The sequence below is a fragment of the Cyclopterus lumpus genome, chromosome 1, assembly GCF_009769545.1.
Source record: "Cyclopterus lumpus isolate fCycLum1 chromosome 1, fCycLum1.pri, whole genome shotgun sequence".
Taxonomy (NCBI): domain Eukaryota; kingdom Metazoa; phylum Chordata; class Actinopteri; order Perciformes; family Cyclopteridae; genus Cyclopterus; species Cyclopterus lumpus.
This window is the reverse complement of record NC_046966.1, coordinates 4,681,963-4,704,325: the sequence shown is the minus strand read 5'-3', so window position 1 is coordinate 4,704,325 and position 22,363 is coordinate 4,681,963. Positions and strand designations below refer to the sequence as shown.

General features: G+C 49.1%; 1 protein-coding gene across 1 annotated transcript in view; it reads left to right on the top strand.

Moving 5' to 3' along the window:
* The window catches only part of adgrl3.1 (adhesion G protein-coupled receptor L3.1), an 86,474-nt gene that overhangs the window by 27,641 nt on the left and 36,470 nt on the right, over positions 1 to 22,363 (top strand). The window contains exons 4-9 of the mRNA XM_034545454.1: positions 2,424 to 2,438; positions 3,562 to 4,350; positions 18,149 to 18,577; positions 19,656 to 19,759; positions 20,737 to 20,922; positions 22,331 to 22,363. The exon at positions 22,331 to 22,363 is cut by the window's right edge and continues 6 nt beyond it. Coding sequence (XP_034401345.1) covers positions 2,424 to 2,438; positions 3,562 to 4,350; positions 18,149 to 18,577; positions 19,656 to 19,759; positions 20,737 to 20,922; positions 22,331 to 22,363 — 1,556 coding nt within the window. The remainder of the gene's footprint in view (positions 1 to 2,423; positions 2,439 to 3,561; positions 4,351 to 18,148; positions 18,578 to 19,655; positions 19,760 to 20,736; positions 20,923 to 22,330) is intronic.

Genomic DNA, 22,363 nt, shown 5'->3' with positions numbered 1-22,363 from the left:
GAGAAAGGGGGGGGAGGGGAGGGGAGAAAACCGGTCCGTGTTCCGATGGATGACCTTGGGCTTTAGCCGGGCTGAGCTGATCGGAGATCAGAGATAGTGGCGGTGAGGGCCGCTAGTCGCCGCTCGTCTGCTGGAAACACGGGCGCGACCACGCACACATGCACATGCGCACACGCGCACACACACACACACACACACACTCACACACACACACACACACACACACACAGTCTTTCTTTCTCGACGAATACCTACTTAATAAACCATATGCTTTCAATAAAAATGCTAATTATCTTTAGAGTCGGGTTTGCACTGCTTCTGTGCGAGTGTGTGTAAAGGCTACAGAGAGAGAGAGAGAGTGAGAGAGCGTGAGAGAGAAAGAGAAGGCATCCGAGCTGTTCATGTGATTAAAGTTTGGAAGAAACTATAACGCGGATGATAATGAATATTTAGATGATTTTTTGACAAATATGAAAAGGGGACAGGCGACACAGTGTCACAGCAGAACGCTTCTATTGGTGCCGTTGTTTTCTAATATTCATCCAAAGCCGTGCTGAGAAGACATGAACAAGTCGTCACCAGTGCAGTCTAAGTGGTTCTGCAAACCATCGGCTCAAAGACTCTCTCGTGGTCCCGTGTTTCGTTTCTCGCTCCGCACTCCTGTAGCTAAACCGGCAGCGGGACAAAAGGCCTCTCCTCGGTCGCATCTCCCAATCCGGCGAAACAACAAGCTGCGACACAAATTGAATGACATTTTGTTTGACATTTTGTTTGCCATTTGGTGTACTTGTTGCCGCCACACTTGTTTTGTTTTTTGCATTTTTTAAATCTATTAGCCGTTGTCAACCTTGAACCGCACGGGTTCTTTTCCCCCGTCTTCGTATCTGGGAAGTGTGTAGAAGAATCTCAGGTGACAAGTCCTTGTTGTTCTGTGTCATTAATCCCCGTCGCCTCAATCACCATGTGTCTCTTGGTATTGTTTAAATGTGTGTGTGTGTGTGTGTGTGTGTGCCTGTGTGTGTGTGTGTGTGTGTGTTTGCCACATCAATATCCGCCGTTCCACACACACACACACACAGGCATGCTCGCACACACACACACACACACACACCCACGCACACACACAGGCACGCTCGCTCCCACACACGCACACACACACACACACACACACACACACACACACACACACACACACACACACACACACACACACTTGTTTTAGGTTTAACACAATCTCCTCCCAGAGATTGCTTATTTATCGGGGAGATGTGCTAAGCTGCACTAGTTACCATGCATTTTTCATGAGCCGAGGATTTGATGTGTGCAATATCTGCCCATTTCAGTGCCGCCTGTGTGTGTCTGTGTGTGTGTGTGTGTGTGTGTGTGTCACACATGTTTGTATATATATACACGTCTCCGTGATGAGTTTTGGATTCAAAAACGAATTTATGCATGAATTACACTGGTGGTATATGTATATGTATCTATATTTATATATATATATATATATATATATATATATATATATATATATATATATATATATATATAGATACATATAAATAAAAATGTGCCATCCGGAAACCTTTCCGAATGTTTTTCTCCTCTCCTCTTCCCTTCCCTTCTCTCCCCTCCTCTCTCGGGGGACCAGTTCCATTCAGCAGGTCCCTAACGGTCTTGAAAGACACAAGGACACTGCCTGCAGGATTAGGTTTCTGCCATGTTCACATTCCCCCCCCCCCCCCCCCCCCCCCTCGGGAACAAGGTGGAATGAAATTCATATGTTTAAGAGGCCTCCGGAGCGAGTGTCGTTGCAGGAAGCTCTGAGGGATAGCGGTTTGGGATGTAACAGATGGGGAATTTGGTGTTGAGAGGGGGGGGGGGTTGAATCAAACTAGTGCATTCAGTAGGCCACCGCACTGCGTGCTCATACACGGAGGCGCTCAGGGTGGGGTGACACGCGGGGCAAGCGTTTTTGCCGCAATCAGATCAATTTTCCGGTATTCCGTCGCTCCGACACCGTTAGCATCCATTAAAGAGCTCGTTATCTGGATACGGTCCCATGCTATGGGGTCGCCATAGCTACTGGGAACGGTGTGTCGCCACCAGTATTCCCCTGCCTCTCTCTGTGTCTGCATGGCACGCGTGTGATTCTGTGACATATGCGAGATGCATTACTGTCAGAGAGCTGCCCCGTTGCAGCGCAGCCTCCTCAGACGCTTACGTAATGTTATTACCGATCACACGTGGAGAGCATCCTGGCGCTCTCACAAGGTTAGGATGAAATATGAGAATGATTAGGAAAGATCCGAGATTGGATTATCATGATTTCCTTATTATTGCATCATTAATCTATTCTTTTGTCTTCTTGTCTTTGTCTCTCTTTTTACCCCACACCCCCTCGTTGCCTATGGCTCGTGCAGAAGTGGAACAGAAAGGTAAGCCTGTGAAACGAGCACGTTCTACATTCACGCACGCTCCATTAAAAGATCCGGGGTTGGAGGTGTCACTTTTTGATGCGGGCGCCTGAAGCGTTTTGTACCTCGTGGCAGAATGACATCTCTCTCAAAGTCACGACTGCTATTTTAAGACCGCTTGATCTCAGCGTATAGAGGCAATTTAGAAACACTGGTTCTCATTACACGCACTCCCATATTATTAATGGTATCGCGCAGAATGTCCCTTAAAAAACTCTCCGCGGGTCGAGCACGTTTTTTTACGAGGGGCCAATGAACAGAGAACTGCACTGACATTTCATATTTCAAAATACTTCCCCATGATATGGAAATTGTGCCAGTGCTTTGAAACCGCCAATGAAAACTCAATAAACATTCCCGGGCACCCCCACCCTTTTTTAAAAAAATATTTTTTATTTGTTCCTCCGGATCTGAAATTGTTCTTGGGGACTGATGGGGGGAAACCACGATGCACATCTGGCCCGGCTTCGTGTGCATGGGACAACATTCCAGTTAAATTACAAAAAGGCCCCGCCGAATCCACCGCGTCTCCCTCATCACTCGTAAAAACATGACCCCCGGTATTCAAAGATGGGAATACCGCGCGAACCGAGTGGGAAATGAATTATTGTAACAATTGCAGAAACAGCAGGCGATAAAAGGCGTGTTTGGCTCCACAGTTGGTTGCTCCTGTCAGAGATAGAACGGGAAGGAAAAAATTAAGAAACAGCGATGAGACTAATGAGGAGCCGAGGAGGGAGACGTGGGGAACTGAAGGAAAAGGGTGGGGGGCAGAACAAAATGTGCCATTTTCTCTTTTTCTCTTAGCTGCGAGAGCATTATCTAAGAATGGGAGGCATGCTGTTTCCGCTCCTAAGAATGACAGTAACTATACAACACCCGAATCACAACACTGAGTAATACGTAATCGTGTCATCGTAGCTCACTGGCGGTTAAGCTCGAGTTGCAACACAATTCGACATTTATATTTATGAAAAGAGGCAAAAGAAAGGCTACTCGGGCACTGTCAGAAAGGATGAAGAGAGGAGGGTTGGCATTTCACGGCGTAAAGACGGGTCTAATGCGTTGCTATTTGTTCCTCCAGTATTCCTCTGCCCCGGCATTCTGCGAGGGGTGTACCAAAGCGAGCACCTCTTTGAGTCGGACCACCAGTCGGGCGCCTGGTGCAAAGACCCGCTGCAGGCCTCGGACAAGATCTACTACATGCCCTGGACGCCGTACCGCACGGACACGCTCACAGAGTACTCGTCAAAGGAGGACTTCATCGCGGGCCGACCCACCACCACCTACAAGCTGCCGCACCGCGTGGACGGGACGGGCTTCGTCGTCTACGACGGCGCGCTGTTCTTCAACAAGGAGCGCACGCGCAACATCGTCAAGTTCGACCTGCGCACGCGCATCAAGAGCGGCGAGGCCATCATCGCCAACGCCAACTACCACGACACGTCGCCGTACCGCTGGGGGGGCAAGTCGGACATCGACCTGGCGGTGGACGAGAACGGGCTGTGGGTGATCTACGCCACGGAGCAGAACAACGGGCGCGTGGTGGTGAGCCAGCTCAACCCCTACACCCTGCGCATCGAGGGCTCGTGGGACACCACCTACGACAAGCGCTCCGCGTCCAACGCGTTCATGATCTGCGGAGTCCTGTACGTGGTCAAGACCGTGTACGAGGACGACGACAACGAAGGGACGGGGAACAAAATCGACTACATGTACAACACGGATAAGAGCAAGGAGGTGGCGGTCGGGATATCGTTCCCGAATTCCTACCAGTACATCGCCGCAGTGGATTACAACCCCAGGGACAACCTGCTGTACGTGTGGAATAACTACCACGTGGTCAAGTACTCGCTGGACTTCGGCAACAATGGTAGGTCCTACTTTCAACCCTATCCCCCTTTCCCACCTTCCTACCGCCATTCGCAATGACCTTTTTTTTTTTTAATTTTTGCAAAATTTATTGGACAGGCTGTGATGTGATTCCGTTAAATCTTCACATGGAATAGCCTGGCATGTTTGTAATGCTTTTAATATCCATTCATTTTAATATTCACAATCATGAATGCTTTTTTTCCTGTTGTTGGGACATAAGGAATACTTACAGCCACTAATCTTCCTCTAATAATTAATTCTGCAAAATGACTCAAAGGAGGAGGAAAGAGGAAAAGCACCATCTGTGCTGTCACGATTTTTCAATTATGACTGCCCCCCCCCCCCCCCCCCCATTGTGTCTGCGTGTTTTCTGCAGAATTGAAAAACAAACCAAACCAAAAAACTTTGAGAGATGATCCCGGATACACGAGTGCCGTTCATATTGTCTGCAGAGTTCTTGCTTTAGTCGACGAGGACTGCCTTGATCTGCACCTTTAGAGGAATATATCTCTAATGATATTATGCTGAGCCTTACATACTGTAAATGCCTCTTGCCTTTTACTGTACCACTTGCAAGCCTTCTCTTTACACCCCCCCTCCCCCCTCCCCGGAGCCGCTTCACTTTAATCGTAATGCACTCCTCGAGAGCGGAGCCCGGAGTGTCTGGAGGGAGCAGGAACCAATACCGCTTTCACACAGGACACCCACTTGTGGTGACGGGCTGAGGACACTTCAACCTCGGTTTGAAGTTGTTGTTGTTTTTTCTTGCTTCATTGGCGTGGCAGTTACACGACGCTGCTGTCGAAAAGGCTCATCTCCTCTCAGGGACCCAAATCTGCCAATGGAGTTGGGCACACATTAACCCCTAAAACACGATGGCAGTCAGCTGTGTTTCACTGATTAGCTAGCCGGTGACCACTGTGTAGTCGTACTTGGTGGAGACCAAAAGCTGATGGAATATTGTACTGCTACTCGCCTGCTCGATGCATATATACGCAGCTGTTTGCTAATTTTACGAGGACGACACTGTGCCATTGCTGTGTTGACGGCCTGTTCCCATTCTCCACCCAGGTCGGGGGAGGTCGCGACTACGGTTTGCAGGTCGAATCATTTAGATCCACCGTCGCTGCGTCCGACTGAAAGGCCGAGGAATACTGTGTAACCCAGGGTGACTCTTTCAACTTTGCTGTTTAGAGTCCAGCTCCTCCCCTCCCCTCCCCCTCCTCCCTTCCTCTGGATGGAAGGGCTTAGGCCCCTGGAGCCTGAAGGGCTATTTGCCCAGCGTAATTGCCTTTCAGCGCTTTTCTATGGAGTGGTCAAGGCAGTCTGGCTGTGTGTCTTATTAAATGATGTCTGAATTAATGCATGCTCTTACACGCAGTTAGGAGGCGCAGTACAAGGAATTATGGAGAGAGCCAGCGCTAAACTTGGTTTCTACCGATCAGTGTGAAGACGGGGGCCCTCGCTGGGAAAATGTGTGAGCGTGTGAGGTTGTTTATGCATGCATAATGACGTCCATGCCCCTGTGCTTAAAACGTGCTAATGTACTCGCGCCGCGGGTTGCGCTCTATTCATGAGCGTGCATACGTGTTTATTGGTGCATGCGTTGATTGTGTGCGGTCGCTCTCGTAATGGAGCTTTGGGGGTGTCTCTAAGGAGGAGATCAATGGGGATTCAATGTTGAGAATGACCTTCCAGTGCACAGCAACAAGCCAGACTGCTGACCAGCGGGAGATAAATACATACAATCAATGCCGCCCCGCTCCTTTACTCCCCTCCTCGCTCCGCTCCCTCACTCGATGAAGACAAGGAATAAATTAGCCGCCGTAACTGCATGATTTTCCCATTCTTCAAAAAAAAGTCGATTCATTCAGGTTAGATTTTGTTGTTGAACGCAAACCCTATATTCTGCTCTTTTGTGTCTATGCTTGTCTCTTTAGGATCAGTTTAAATATGCTAAGCATATACTGAAAAGGTAAACTTTCCACGTTCCAGCACTGCTGCGCTTTTGTTCTTTTCCATATACTCAGTTCAGGAAACAGGCCGAGGAAAGGGGCCATTCCTAGAGTTTCCACTTATGTAGCATAATGCTTGCCCTGTTTTTTGTTTTGGCTCGTATGGACTCCTTAAAAGATAGAAAATGAGACAGGAAATGGGCCGTGGAGGAAGAGGGGGGCCACTCAGGACTGAGTGCAACTGGCGTGCAACGCAGAGAGCACCAATTACCGTGTTTTGTCCGTCCAACTAGCGAACAATGGCGGCTCACTGGACACTTAAAAGAAGCCCTTCTGATACATCTGTTTCTCTGCATTTACTAGGGGGTGGAGCTATGCTTTTTATTCACGAGAAAAAGAGGCGTGAGTTAATTCTCTGCTCCGGGAGACATTACTCCACCTCGACAAAGCACGTAGTTGTTTGCCACTCTATCAATGCTTTGAATCCCGTGAATTCCAATTACCCCTCTACTGAAAAAACATCACATGAAGTTTGCTTCGAGCATCAGAATTGAAACATCACATGGTAGAAGTCTGAAGTTTGAAAAGCCGAGTTCTGTTCACCTTAGGACAACCGAGGTTTACTCCAATGCGTTCTGTCACATCACGCAGCAGAACATTTTCTTTTTTTTTTTAATGCATATTTCTCCTTCCTTGATGCTTGAATGGTGGTTCTTCTTCGCCTGTTGAATGCCCTCGCACAAACACGAGCGCTCTCACCACGGCAGGACATCTTTCTTTTAACGCCTCGTTTCCCCACTTTCTTTTTCTTTCTTTTTTTCCTCCCTCCGCCAGCCTCATCTCCAGCTTAACCTGCCCAAACCCTCTCCCGCATCACACGAAGCCGTTTCATTGAGCGTTCTCAGATGTATATATTATAGAGGCCTTGTGAGCAAAGGGCCTACACAGAGTCAGAGTCAAAGTCACTTGTCTCTGACTCGCCCCGCCCCCATCCTCCCACCCCGCACTCCCCAAACACTCTCTCGCTCTCTACTGTTTATGGAGTTGTTTCATCATGTCTTCTTACATGCATATTATAGAGGCATGCCCTACACAAGCGGCATGGCTCCGATAAAACGTTTGAATAATTTATCATCTCCAGCCTGCCTTGCCACACTTTAGAAAGTTTTTTCCCCAACAAAGTCGCAAAATTATTCATGTTATCTGCATCCTCGGGAAGGGAGGGGCAAACAGGGATGAAGCTAAATAGATTTCTACTCGTGCACGTTCGTGGGGGGGTGGGGGAGGGGGGGTTCTCGTCGGCTTCACACATATTTTCGGCCTCCTTTTCTCCCGCTGCCCTTCTCCTTACGAACTTCAAGGTTGACGATCTACTTAAGTTCAGGTGAGACGAGCTGATTGCATATTCACCTTGGCGTGAGAGGAAAAGAGCGTAACTGTGAAGGGTGTATAAAGAGGTTAATCAGGAGGAGACAGAAATACACACATTTTATAGTAATTATTGTCAAATAACGTCACATTCGTTTCTTACACGATTGTTTCAATGCTTTTTGCAAACCTAAAAAAACCTGTTGCTACAATTCTGTTTTTCAAAGTCAACCAGCAAATAGGTTCTTTTATGCGACATCTAAAATATGCGACGGGAAATAACTCAAACTTCACAGTTTGCTTCTTAATAATACAAGAAAAGTACAAGAAAATGAACACAACATTTTTGTTTTCAGAGGCCCAATAGCGCTTGCATTTCTCTTTTCTCGATGCATTTGTCTACATTGATTTGAGAGCTTGACTGCAATATGTTAAAAATGTATTTAGTAACCAGAAATAAAAACGCAATTGTCACAGCCCATTTATTACTTAAGTTAAAGATTAAAAGTGTTTAAATGGATACTCTCAATCGACCCTCAGCCGCGACTCAGTCAACGTACGTTACCATGGAGCCCACACTGTCACTAAGTGCACTCCCCGAATTAATATTATCTCATTTTTAGAAGAGGCAAACGTTTTTGAACACTGGTTGGAGCGGGCCGATGCTATGCTATGATTGGCCAGCCTGCGCTCCAGGGGCGGGGAAAAAAGTTTGAGTTTGAAGATTTAGCGATTTCCTCAAACTCAAACTTTATTTTCCGGGGACTCACTTTTTTAAAATAAGGACAAAGTATAGCGACCCAGATAAAATCTCCCGTCTTTGGGAATGACTGAATTAGCAGAGTAATCAAACGCTGGCGTTCTATACTAATCTTTTAAATACACCCAGTTTTATCGAGATGACCTCCATTTGACACTCTCCCAACTCCGTCAGTTTACGAAAATTTAGAGGTTCACCTTTGAACTCTTAATGGCCCGAATCACAGAGTCCCATTTCCTCAGGAAGTCAAGCGTGGTGTTGCCATTGTCTTTCGCCCCCTCTCTCACTCATTTGCGCCACCCTCCTCTTCCCTTTTTTTGCCTTCCTCTGCGCCAGATTGCAATCAAGTGACAAGGCTAAGCAGTGCAGGAAATGTTGGAGCAGGCTAAAGTGTGTGTGTGTGTGTGTGTGTGTGGGGGGGGGGGGGTTAACAAGAGTTAATGGTTGAAGTGGAGACCCTCTCTCAACAGATCCCTGATTAGGCCAAACCCTCGGCTCATTCTTTTGACACCACTTACCAGGATTCAGCTGTCAAAAATGAAGGCGGGCTCATTCACCATGTTTTGTTTTCAAAGTATAATAAACCTTTGAATTCCAAACGTAAAATCTCTATATATGAAAAGCAATTTTGTGGTTGCAAACCCTAGAATCAGAACTCGATCACATGATTTTCAAAATGAAACGGTCCAATTCATACTGCTACATAAAGGGAGTCCACACTGTCCACCAGCATGACTGCTGACACGACTGCAGGCTGTCTTTCGCACTTTCGGCCACACTCCCCTCTCCCCCCACTCTCTCCTGTTGTCTCCCCCCTCTCTCTACTTTCGTCTCACCCCCCTTGTCTCACCCCTCTCCCTCCTATCGTCTCACCACTCTCTCTCCTGTCATCTCACCGCTCTCTCTCCTGTCATCTCACCCCTCTCTCTCCTGTCATCTCACCCCTCTCTCACCTGTCATCTCACCCCTCTCTCTCCTGTCATCTCACCCCTCTCTCTCCTGTCATCTCACCCCTCTCTCACCTGTCATCTCACCCCTCTCTCTCCTGTCGTCTCACCCCTCCCCCTCCTGTTTTCTCACCCCTCTCTCACCTGTCATCTCACCTCTCTCTCTACAGTCGTCTCACCCCTCTCTCCCCTGTCGTCTCACCCCTCTCCCTCCTGTCGTCTCAACCCTCGCTCTCCGGTTGTCTCACCCTCTCCCTCCTGTCGTCTCAACCCTCTCTCTCCGGTTGTCTCACCCCTCTCCCTCCTGTCGTCTCAACCCTCTCTCTCTGGTCGTCTCACCCCTCTTTCTCCGGTTGTCTCACCCCTCTCCCTCCTGTCGTCTCAACCCTCTCTCTCCGGTTGTCTCACCCCTCTCCCTCCTGTCGTCTCACCCCTCTCTCACCTGTCATCTCACCCCTCTCTCTCCTGTCGTCTCACCCCTCCCCCTCCTGTTTTCTCATCCCTCTCTCACCTGTCATCTCACCTCTCTCTCTCCAGTCGTCTCACCCCTCTCTCCCCTGTTGTCTCACCCCTCTCCCTCCTGTCGTCTCAACCCTCTCTCTCCGTTTGTCTCACCCTCTCCCTCCTGTCGTCTCAACCCTCTCTCTCCGGTTGTCTCACCCCTCTCCCTCCTGTCGTCTCAACCCTCTCTCTCTGGTCGTCTCACCCCTCTTTCTCCGGTTGTCTCACCCCTCTCCCTCCTGTCGTCTCAACCCTCTCTCTCCGGTTGTCTCACCCCTCTCCCTCCTGTCGTCTCACCCCTCTTTCTCCGGTCGTCTCACTCCTCTCCCTCCTGTCGTCTCACCCCTCTCTCTCTGGTCGTCTCACCCCTCTTTCTCCGGTCGTCTCACCCCTCTCCCTCCTGTCGTCTCACCCCTCTCTCTCTGGTCATCTCACCCCTCTTTCTCCGGTTGTCTCACCCCTCTCCCTCCTGTCGTCTCAACCCTCTCTCTCTAGTCGTCTCACCCCTCTTTCTCCGGTTGTCTCACTCCTCTCCCTCCTGTCGTCTCAACCCTCTCTCTCTGGTCGTCTCACCCCTCTTTCTCCGGTTGTCTCACCCCTCTCCCTCCTGTCGTCTCAACCCTCTCTCTCTGGTCGTCTCACCCCTCTTTCTCCGGTTGTCTCACCCCTCTCCCTCCTGTCGTCTCACCCCTCTTTCTCCGGTTGTCTCACCCCTCTCCCTCCTGTCGTCTCAACCCTCTCTCTCCGGTCGTCTCACCCCTCTCCCTCCTGTCGTCTCACCCCTCTCTCTCCTGTCATCTCACCCCTCTCTCTCCTGTCATCCCACCCCTCTCTCACCTGTCATCTCACCCCTCTCTCTCCTGTCATCTCACCCCTCTCTCTCCTGTCATCTCACCCCTCTCTCACCTGTCATCTCACCCCTCTCTCTCCTGTCGTCTCACCCCTCCCCCTCCTGTTTTCTCACCCCTCTCTCACCTGTCATCTCACCTCTCTCTCTCCAGTCGTCTCACCCCTCTCTCCCCTGTCGTCTCACCCCTCTCCCTCCTGTCGTCTCACCCCTCTCTCTCCGGTCGTCTTACTCCTCTCCCTCCTGTCGTCTCACCCCTCTCTCCGCCCGTCTCCCTCATTCCGGGGGGGACTGAACTCGGCTTCTGGAGCCGGTGCACCTGTTCCCTGCCTGCAGTGGCGTCCTTATCGATTGGATTGCCCCAGCCGGGGCCCTCCGTGCGCATTTGGCCTCGTCGGGGTGCTTCTCCTTCTGCCAGAAAATAAATGAATAAATCACGTGCCAAAGATGAGCAGGGCCTCGCCAGGACAACTGGAAAGGGAGAACCCACTGGCCTCGCGGGAACTCAACACAGTAGAGAGCAGCCGTGGCTGTGCTCTATTTCGTTTTTGAAATGTGTTAATAAAAAAAAATGTTTGTAAAGAATACTAAAATAAAAAAAGTGGAAGAGGGAGGCGTAGCAAGATGGTTACAATCCTAATTTTCACATGATGGGCTGTGATGACGAATTATGGGGAGCGAAATATCAAATAGCCACAGGGTCACGACAGCTCTCCCTCTAACACGGAAAGCTCAAAGCCCACTCTGTATTCATACCCGTTCATGGAATGGACAAGAATTCAACTCATGTCTGGAATAGGCGAGGCCACGGTCTGGACTTACAATGAATATAATGATGGTTCCCTACATCATTAAGTAGGAAAACAAACTCAACTAAACTACAAATTATATAATTGAGAGGGAACATCCCGCGATTAAGAAAGCGGCACGTAGTCGGCAAACTTGCCCCAGGATGGGGCCGGGAGATGGGGGGTTGCGGCGACGCGCTCACGCAACCGTCCATGGAAGACGTCAGCCGGTGGAACGTGGCGGCCCGGCAGCCATTTTGGAGCGGGGCTCCGCGGAGTCGAGGATGTCCTCTATCTCCCAAGTATCTTTGAAGTGCTCCGTTTGGTCTTATCAGCTCGAGCCGCACGCCGTGAGCCCTGCACGCCAGTTAGTGAAAAGTGCATGTGTGTGTGTGTGTGTGTGTGTGTGTGTGCATTCCAGCCATAGGGACAGAGCGTTATCGCAGTATGCAGCCCTATTCAATGTCTGCGCTACCAACCTAGAAAGCTTTGTGCCCTCCAGTAAGATTAGCTTTTTGCTGTTACCCCTCTGGATCCAGGATGTCTGTGTGTGTGTGTGTGTGTGTGTGTGTGTGTGTGTGTGTGTGTGTGTGTGTGTGTGTGTGTGTGTGTGTGTGTGTGTGTGTGTGTGTGTGGCGGCAAGGAGGCAGTAACTTTTAAAGTAAAACTACAAGAAAGTAACCATCTTATTAAGGCAGGATAACAGACACTTGGTCTCTGTTCTGCGAGAAACTTCTGTCTTGATTCAAATCCCTCTTCTCTTTGCTTCCGTTTCACGCGCCCCCCCCCCCCACCCCCATCTCTCTCGCTCGCTGTCTGCCGATGTGGGAAACTTGCCAGACGGGAAGTTCATTCTCCTTCTCCTCCTCCTCCTCCTCCTCCTCCACCCTGCCTTCTACCTTTCTCTGGCGCTCGTGGATTTATGATCCGTTCTTGTTTACCGAGTGAGAAGTCAACAAGGGCATTCTCGGCAAACGGAGCAGAGGCGGAGACAGGCAGTCGTACCCACACAGAAACAACACTGCCACACACACACACACACACACACACACTCGTCTGTCTGCAAGTCACATGATCATGCGCCAGCGTCCAACAGGCTGACTGACAGCATCTCCGCGGCCCCCGCCGGTGGGGTGACAGACAGGAAGCAAGTTTACTGCCAGCCCCCCCCGCCATTGTCTCACCTTCCCCTGGGCCAGCGCTACAGGTCGGGAACACAAACCGGATAGAGATGAGAATACTCTGAACATTCCAGCTGTTCCGGAGCTTCTCAATCACCCCAAACAGAACAGAAGAAGAGGTTTTTTTTACTGCTCATATATTTTAACGAGGAAGTTGAAGGTTTATTCTTGACCTCGTAAACAGCAGAGGACAAAACAATCGCACCGTCGGGTCCATTATAGTTCCGGGGCTTTTTTTTCCTCTCTCCTTTGAATGGAATTTGACCAGTATAATAGAATAGAAGAGACTTTCAGCTCAAAAGCTGTTGGTGGATTTGCATCATTACGATACGCTCAAATTGTGGTATTTAAAAAAACGGACTTATTGACGGTTTTATATATTTGAGTCGTGCCGGCTGCAACAGTGGACAGCAATAATATATCATTCCTTTAAATTCACTATTTTACATACGATCGTAGTTTAGAGCTGGGAATCTTCACTGGCTTCACGATACCCCCCCCCCCCCCCCCCCCCCCCCCCCCCCCCCCCCCCACACACACACACACACACACATTACACACACACATTACAAAAACAAAGGGTAACTCCCTCTGCAGTGCTGTCGTCCAGAGGGTCTTCACCTCTGTCCCACATGCAAATACACTCCAACCTCTGAAATTGGAAATTCATGTCACAAGTCGAAAAATACGGTGACCACACCCACCGGCATCTTTCCATTGATTCTACTGTCAGCCTCACATATACACTTGATTTGCATATTATCATCTATCAACTAGTTTTGCATACTTGGGCCATATTGTGACATATTGACTTATGAGTTCAATTTCATCGATTTTAAAGCACATTGCCCAGCGTTTTGATACCTGACAAATCCAAATCATCATTATTAAAATTTCAGAGAAAATCTATGTTACTATGTGCTTTGTTAATAACTTAGGCAAAGTCATTATTTATCACGGTATCTCCATTCCACGAAAAAGACAACGCATTGTATTGAATAATCACCCCAGTCCTGCACCAGCGCGGAAAGAATATCAAGATTTATCTCACAGCTCTGCGGTAGAACGCGGTCGTTCAAGAGACACGTTTTTAATCACACGACTGCCGGTGCGACGCGATATGACGACGCATCTGTCAAAATGTGTCACACACACACACACACACACACACACACACACGCATGTACACGTCACACACACAGAGCAACAAATCTGACCCAAATGTGTAACTGAGTTTTCCCCCTTTTTGTGTGTGTGAGTGTGTGTGTGTGTGTGTGTGTGTGTGGGTGTCGCACGCATCCATCCCGGGAGAGAGAGCACAGCACAGCCGACATGGCGGAGTTGTCGCGGTGCATCTACTCAAGGCTTCCCGAGCTTAAACGCGGCCGGGGAGCGCGTCAGTCCGCCCCCCCCCCCCGTCCCCACCAAGCCCCCTTCTATAAATGTTCCATGAAGCCGTTATGTCATGTTCCCGTAGTCCCCTGCAGCGGCCTTCGCGGGCGTCCTGAGTGATGCCGGTGATGCATCCATCACAACATTACAAGAGCTTCTTCTTTTTTTTCCTTCTCTCCAAATCAAAATGCTGCAAAACAGAGCACGAAAAAAAGAAAGGAGGGGATGAGTGCTGGGAAATATAGACGAGATCAAAAAAGGTAAATGTGGCAGAAAGAGGAAACACAGTCACGAGCGGGCGATATAGAAAATGTCAATCCGGCTCCATGCCTGTTTTTTTTCTTCTTCTGCCCTGTACTCAAATGACAGCAGGCATCCACCTCACACACACACACACACACACACACACACACACACACACACACACGGAGCCCTTCATGGAGCTTCCAGTTTGGGTGCAGATGGACACACTCGCCCCGCCGTTCCATAAGCACACGTGCAGATTGACAGCCAGTCCCGAGGCCGTACTGCCGCTACATGATTGATGGCAACGTTCTGTGGAGAATGCACGACACAGGGGGGGGGGGGATTATGGAGCGGAGAGCCGCGCCATTTAGCTACGGAAACACTCCCATTGGGTTGTGTGGGGGGAGAGAACAAGAGCGGACAGACAGACAGACAGAGGGAGGGAGAGAGAAGAACCGAGTCTTTGATTAAACTTAAAATCCACAGTTCACAGTAAACAATACAGAACACCCACTCTCTCCGGAAACTCCCACACGTCCGCACACAAATAAAGCATCAGAAGCAACTCGACAGCATTGTAGCAAAAGAAGAAAGTAATTGTCTGCACATCACACCCCAAATTAAGCAACATACAGTACACCCCAAAAACAAACTGCACAATCACGGCCCTCGTCGAGCGACGCCGAACTCACATCGGAAGTGTGTGCGAGTGTGTGTGTGTGTGTGTGTGGGGGGGGGGGGGGAGATGTATGAGAGCCCGAAGGACTCCATCTCCCAGGGGTCATGCCGCGCGCTGGGCCCACGTTGCACGCTCTCCACGGGAAAAAATGCTTTTAGGGCGAGTTGAGCCGGGGTTCAGACGTCCCTGGACAGAGCATTGCGCAGCCGGGTTCTACTTTGTATTTTCAGCCGAGACCTAAACACACCGATTATGAAATCTATATCGCTGCTGTTAAAGTGCGCGTGATCGTTGCCTCTGTGTACTCATGCGTACTTCGAGCAATCCACGCATTATGGATATTTAATATAGAGACAAAGCCAAAACAATGATGTCATCAACTGTATTGGCCTGCGGGGCAGAGTATACAGTATTTAGTGCACTGCAGGTTCCAACGCAATTTTCGCAAAGCAAAATTCCTAAAGATATTCATACTTATTATGAGTATATTTGACGTGTCTATTCAAAAATACTCTTCGGCATCCTCGGGCGTGTACTGAACGTGTTTCGCAGTGACAGGCAGAGCTGCTCCCGCTTTATTGAAGGGAAAACGTGGTCCCACCTATTTGCATTATTACACACAATGGCTTACAAATGAAGACCGATAACATAACTCAAAGAGAAAGTGAGGGAATGCTGGAAAATAATCATTTCCCCTCTGTCCAACGTTTGAGCCCGCCATATTGATCGTGCCGCGTGCAGTTGATGGAGCGAGGCCGCTGTAGTACGTTCGCTAGAGGACACCGACACCGTCTCTGCTCTCTTCTCTCATCCACCCGCTCTTTATTTCGCTCAATGTGAATAATTGAGCATTTTTACAATGAAATATTGACAATAAAAGAGTGTGTCGTATGCATTTGAGTGACCTCCCTGCCTCGCGTGATGTCAAAGCGTTATGAATCATGCACGACACCGAGAGAATGTGGGGGGGGGGGGGGGGTTTCTGCCAGGTTAGGCAGCCAGAGCCACTGCTGTGTCCCAGTCCCAGAGGAGAGGCCTGCACCGTACACGTGTGCACGTTTGCAAGGCAAACCAATTGTTTGTATCGCTTGGAGATTTTCAAATTCATACTCGGGTCGGGGCGATATTGAAATTCCCCTACTGAAGATATTGATTTAAGAAAAACGACAATATACGGATTTATTATCTGGGAAGAAAGAAAAGCTGACGATGGAGAAATGCGGCTATAAATATCTTTGGACTGGAGACGCGCATGTTGCAAAACACAATAGGTCCCAATGTCAAGGCAGTAAACACTATTTTACACAAGGACAGGCTGAGTTCAATAGAGAGGAAAAAATAGATAAATAAACTGGTAGTAATTGCCCTCGTGCAGTTCTGCCCATGTTGTCACGATTATGGGTTGATGGAGTTTTGGTTCGGCAATTCTTTGTGAATGTCTTTCGTTAAAAAAAAAGAAGAAAAACTGGAGCGTAGATTTGTATCGTTTCTATCTCGTTTATTGTACAGCTCAACAAAGCACCTGCTTCACATTCTCTGGCTCTCACACATCGTCGTGCTTTCTAACCAAAAGAAAATCGCCAACTGAGCGCTCGTGTGTGGTCATTTTTGCAAACGAGAGCAGACATCTTTCCTGCTGGAGTTTCGTGGCTACATGAGTAATCATTAGGGCCGGACTAAATAATTAGAAGCTTCACAACATTGACATTCTAATTATTATTATTATTATTATTATTATTATCCGTAACTTGCGGAAACATTGCTTGCGAAAGTCCACCGGCATCCACCGTCCCTCCCCCACTTTCTCTCTCTCTCTCTCTCTCTCTCTCTCTCTCTCTCTCTCACACACAGAGCGAGCGCCACAGCACCGTGTCCTCATCACTATACGTATTACAGTCCTTACTCCAAAAGTCGAAATGCATTGAATCATTTCCAAAATTCACTTCAATTCGCATTTCAATCAGGGAGAGACCAGTTAGATAAAGAAAGGATGCATGTTTATTGTTAACAGATGATATGAAATGATGAAGTCTCAGAGTCTTTGGCGCTTGGACTCTACCGGGAGATTTGCAATTGAGGGCCGTCTGCCCCGATCAGCAACAAGATAGACCCCCCCCCGTGGAGTCCAGACCTGGTGGTGGTGATGAGGCTGATAGAATGACGAGTTGATGAAGCTGATGGATCCGTGAAGACTGGGCTGAGATGGGGAGGTGGAGGGGTGCCTAACAGCAACATGAGACAGTCATGTTTAAATGAGACAGCAGCAAGATGATTGGCTAGCCGTGTCATTGTTTCCGTGTGCTTATTGGATAGAGGGAATCAGCTGATCTGCGCAGCTGGTGTCATGATTGACGGCGCAGGACGATGACAGCAAGTAAACAATGCGTGAGCATGCGTGAGGAATGATTGGCAGGAATGTGAGGAATAGATGGCGGGCTGAGGGGTCTGGTCTTCCTGTCTGAACTTGCGCTAGAGCTCTATTTGTTGTCGTTTTCAACGCGGTCAAAAACTCTGTTAACCGTGTGATCTAACAGCACCGTAAATGACATTCACATAACCACAATAACACAAAATCAGACGCATCTTGTACCTTTTTTTTTGTTGCCAGAGGAAATGAGAGTGTACTACTGAATACAGTCACACTAGGCGTTTATACAGAATTGAATATGGTTCCGTAATCGTGAACACGCGAGGACCCTTATCGTGGACAACGAATATTGATTGAACTATAACCTCGTCCTTTCGCCCAAGCCTGATTCATACATTATATTGTACCACTTCAGCCCACACACTGGGAAGTCATCAGAAACACGAGCTACTCCCTGTCACAGCCGTTCAGTGGCGTGTAAATGAGTGTTTGTGTCCTTGGCTCTAATGTCTTTCAGGCTGAAGGCCGACGCTCACATCACTTGGAGCTGACACAGATGGTTTGCTTGATCGCAGCTCTTTTGACGCTTGTTGTTCGTACTCTTTGCATCCCGGGAATACATGTTGAACTCGCGCTCTGGGCATGTGGAGCAAGCATCCGGACTCCAGTCACAAAATCTGGGCAACACATTTTCGACGGCTCTATGTTGAAGCGCTTAGGCGCTGTGTTTTTGTGAACCTGAACCCTGTCTCTTTTCTCTTCAGACTATCGCCCACCTCCCATGATGCCTCCTAACCGAGGAGGAGGAGGGGGAGGGGGAGGTCCAGTTGGCGGTGGAGGTTCCTCCTCCTCATCTACCGGCCGCACCACCACCACTCGTTCCCCTCCCTACTACACCACCCCGCGGCCTGTCCTCACCACCTCCCCCGGCCAGCGCTTCCGGACCACCACCACGGTCCGCCAGCCCGCCCTGGCTCCGGCCGGCGGCTCGTCGTCGGACACCAACCAGATTCCCGACACCAACCAGAAGGCCGGGGGGCGCTCCCCTCCGGTGCAGCTCCCTCCGGCGGCCCCGCAGGCCCCCGCCCTGCAACCACAAGACTTCTGCAATCCGAGGCTGACGGCCGACATATCGTGGCCCCGGACGCAGCAGGGCCAGATGGCCAAGCAGCCCTGCCCCGTCGGGACGCTGGGTAAGGGCACATGCATGGGCGGGTGGAACGTTTGGAGAAGATCGTGAAATAGTCTACTTGTGCTTCTTTGCAAACTCCCTTGGCACAATGTTGTAGAAATACAACCATAACCATCCATGTTAGAGGTGTTTCTCATGGGCAAAGGGTGGAAACATTGACAGATGTGGGAGAAAAGATAAACTGCCGTCAAATACAGAGGCAAAAGCAGCAGAACAACAGCATCCATTATGATCTCACATTAAAGATGGAGATCTACACATGCTGCTTATTCGATTCAAACATGCGCACTATCTCCAATGATTCAGTGTGGGCAGGTCAATGTATTTATTGTCCACATTAAAACAGAACATGTCGCATAAGTGTTTTCAACTCATCGTAATTGCTGTTGTTTAATTTCAAACGCCTCTGTCAAGCACTTTGGTCGACATGTGCTGTTTTTAAATGTGTGCCAGGAATGAATTGACTTGTCAATTAAATATTTCAAGCGAAAGACGATTGATTTACGTGCTGCACACACACACACTAACACACACACACACACACACACACACACACACACACACACACACACACACACACACACAGGGTTGGGAAGGTCTGTTTAAAAATGAAATACGATACAATTAACTAATTACCCGTCACAAAATGTACCACTAACCTTTTCAGAGTAATGCAATCTGATTCATTTCCCTTACTCTTGGATTTCCTCAATACCAAGTATGCAAATAAAGACAACAACAACAACAAAAAGCAACATTGTGGAATTTTGCCATTAGTTTGGATGTAAAGCAGAAAAGGGGAACAAATGAATCGGTAATCTGATTACATCTGTTCTTTCTGCAACTGTAAGTAATACAGTTTATCTATTTCTAAAACATATACGTTACAGCATGTACAATAAGTGGACAAATTCTCCTACTTTATTCAATTAGCTTACGTGACAAAGATGATTCTTAAATCCTACACACACACACACACACACACACACACTGCTGAGTGGAGGCACCTCCAGAGTCCTGGTGTCTCTCTGGTGAATGTCAGCGCTGTCTCACCCTGTTTGTTTTTGCTTGTCTTGAAGGCGTGGCCACGTACGTGTGCGTGGCCCATTTGGGCTACTGGAATCCCCGAGGCCCCGACCTCAGCAACTGCACGTCGCCATGGGTCAACCACATCATGCAGAAAGTAAGTCTGAACGCCGCCGCCGGCCCTCGCAGCTTCCACGCCGAGACCCTGGTTTGGGGGCACGATGGTGTTACGGATACATCGCCCCCCCCCCCCCCCCCCCCCCCCTCCCTCCGGGGTGAGTTCTCACGCATGGAGACGTGCCGGCCTGCGGGGGAGGATCGCGGCCGCGTATCCATCTTCATTTGTTAAACCCTGACCCGTGTTCCGAGATCCGAGAGCGTTTCTCTTTTTCTTTTTTACACATCGCTGCCGGGGAGTGGAAACGTCCAATAAGGTCACTCACATGTCGGAACACGCCAACATGCATCATGAGGATTGCATTGCATTTGGCAAGGGTTAAACATTACGGTGTTCGCTTTCTTCCACATACTTTAAGTATGAAAGAAATACAACAAAAAGTTCTGCCCAAGTTATTATAACTCCCCCACAGCAATTTTGCGGCGTTGTGTCTGTTTCCACATGAGCCGCAAGGCTTTGAGGGTTTTTCTTTACAAGACAGAACAAGAAAATATAGTCCCTGTGAAAGAGGTGCTAAAGTGGGAGTCGTCTCCGTAAAGTATTCTTAAATGTTTTTATGATAAAGGTTATAAAAAAAATAAAAAAAAAGGGTGCTGGAAACACAACACTGACTTACGCTCTGCCCCCGCAAATAACCCAATCACTCTCCTCCTCATTTTGCCCATTCCTTCTACATGTACTTCTCTCACTCCATCTGTCCTCTACCTCTCTGGCCTTCATCTTTCGTGCATTCACCCCCCCCCACCACCAACCCCCCCCATCTGCTTTTTGCTGTACTCTTTTCGTCTCCTTCGCCCTCCTCCTCTTCCTTTTCCCCTTCACTTCTCACCTCGTCTGACTTTCTTTTTCTGTTTTGGTTTTTTACTTTGTAACTTCCATCCTTCATTCTCTGACTTTATTCGTCCTCCCCCCCCCCCCCCCTCCCTCACCCATCATCGTCCCCGTTTGTCTCCCAGCTCCGCTCGGGCGAGACGGCGGCAATCGTGGCGAGGGAGCTGGCGGAGCAGACCAAAGGGCTCCTGCGCCCCGGCGACGTGCCGTCCACGGTGCGGGCCATGGCCCAGCTGGTGGAGCTGCTGGACGTCCAGCTCAGGAACCTCACCCCCGGGGGCAAGGACAGCGCCGCCCGCAGCCTCACCAAGGTACGGACCTCGAGGGAATGGAGAGAAAAGAAACACTTGGAAATGTGCTGCGAGTGATTGAGTGAGGGGATGGGAAATGGTTTTTTATCTGCAGGTTGCCGGGAAGGATGCGAGGTAGAATGAGAGAATATCTGCGAGAAGGGGACGGATGGAGGAAGTCAGCGGCGAGACGAATTCAGGCGGTTGTAGCTTCTGTCTTGTGCTCGTTCTTCAGGGGTCAGTTTTTCCCAGGTGATAAACGGCTGCTTTTAAGACACCGTGTCCTCCTCTTCTGATGGACTTCTTACGGAACAAGTGGCGAGCGAGAGATAACTCCTTTCAGTGTTCGGCAACTCCGTTCAGATCAGGACCAGGAATTTAATGAAAAAACCTGCACTCGCTCGTGGGAGGGGCTCTCGTTACAGCACCGAGATGAAAGACAGGCTTGAGGCACACTTTCTGTCGTAGCTCATCGCTTAATGAACTTCGGGCCTTTCGAGCCCCGGCTGTGGAGATGCCGTCGCCCGAGCGGGCTCGAGTGCTTACTTCTAGATTACGCAAATGGGAACTGGATCCGGAGCCAGGCGAAGGATCTGCTTTACTTACACCGGCAGACGGAGGCAGGAATTTAGCTCTGGGCTTCGTTGGTGGAGGCATTCGATTAAAGCGAGTTAAATCAATGAGGGGCGGCTGACTGGATGGGCGGACTGTTTCTCCATCTCCCCTGCCGAGGTCAGCGGTGATGGGCGGGCTTTAGCAGCCAGATTGACAGCTGCTGCCACCTCTAATTCGGTTACTCTTGCTTTCTTTTTCTTTTCCCTTTTTACCTCTTTAGCGTCTCGAGTCTTCTCCCTTCCCCCACAAGTATATCGGCAACATGTGTGACGCGTGTACATGTGTAAGTGGAATGAATTAATCTGCAGTTGGCTTTTGACCAAATGGCCCGTTTGAAGAGAAAAAAATAAAAGGGTTGAATACGTTGGAGAAAGAAAAGAAAAAGTCCTCCACAGAAGAGGGAAAGCGTTCCTCTTGTTTTCAATAATGGCCCAATTATATGTACCTAATTGAGTAATTTGCCCGCTTATTATGCAAATCTTTGCATAATAATTGGAAGGAAGTCGCATGCGACCAATCACGCACGAGTGGCATGGTAATTAATGCCATCTATTAACTTGACAGTGGATGCGGAGAATGAGAAGGAAAAAGAAACGTAGGAACGGAAAAAGGCTGGAAAAAAAAAAACGATCTGGAGGAAGACGGCTACGGGAGCATGAATGGAAACTGGGACATGGGGGGGGGGGGGGGGGGGGTGGTAACAATGTGTACAAAAGTTTTGTTATGTAAATGAAGTAGTTGTGCTCACTAGTGTGTATATACAGTATATACTGGGGTGTTACATCGCTAACAGCTGAACTGTTTGAATTTGCAGCTTCAGAAGAGAGAAAGGTCCTGCAGGTTTTTC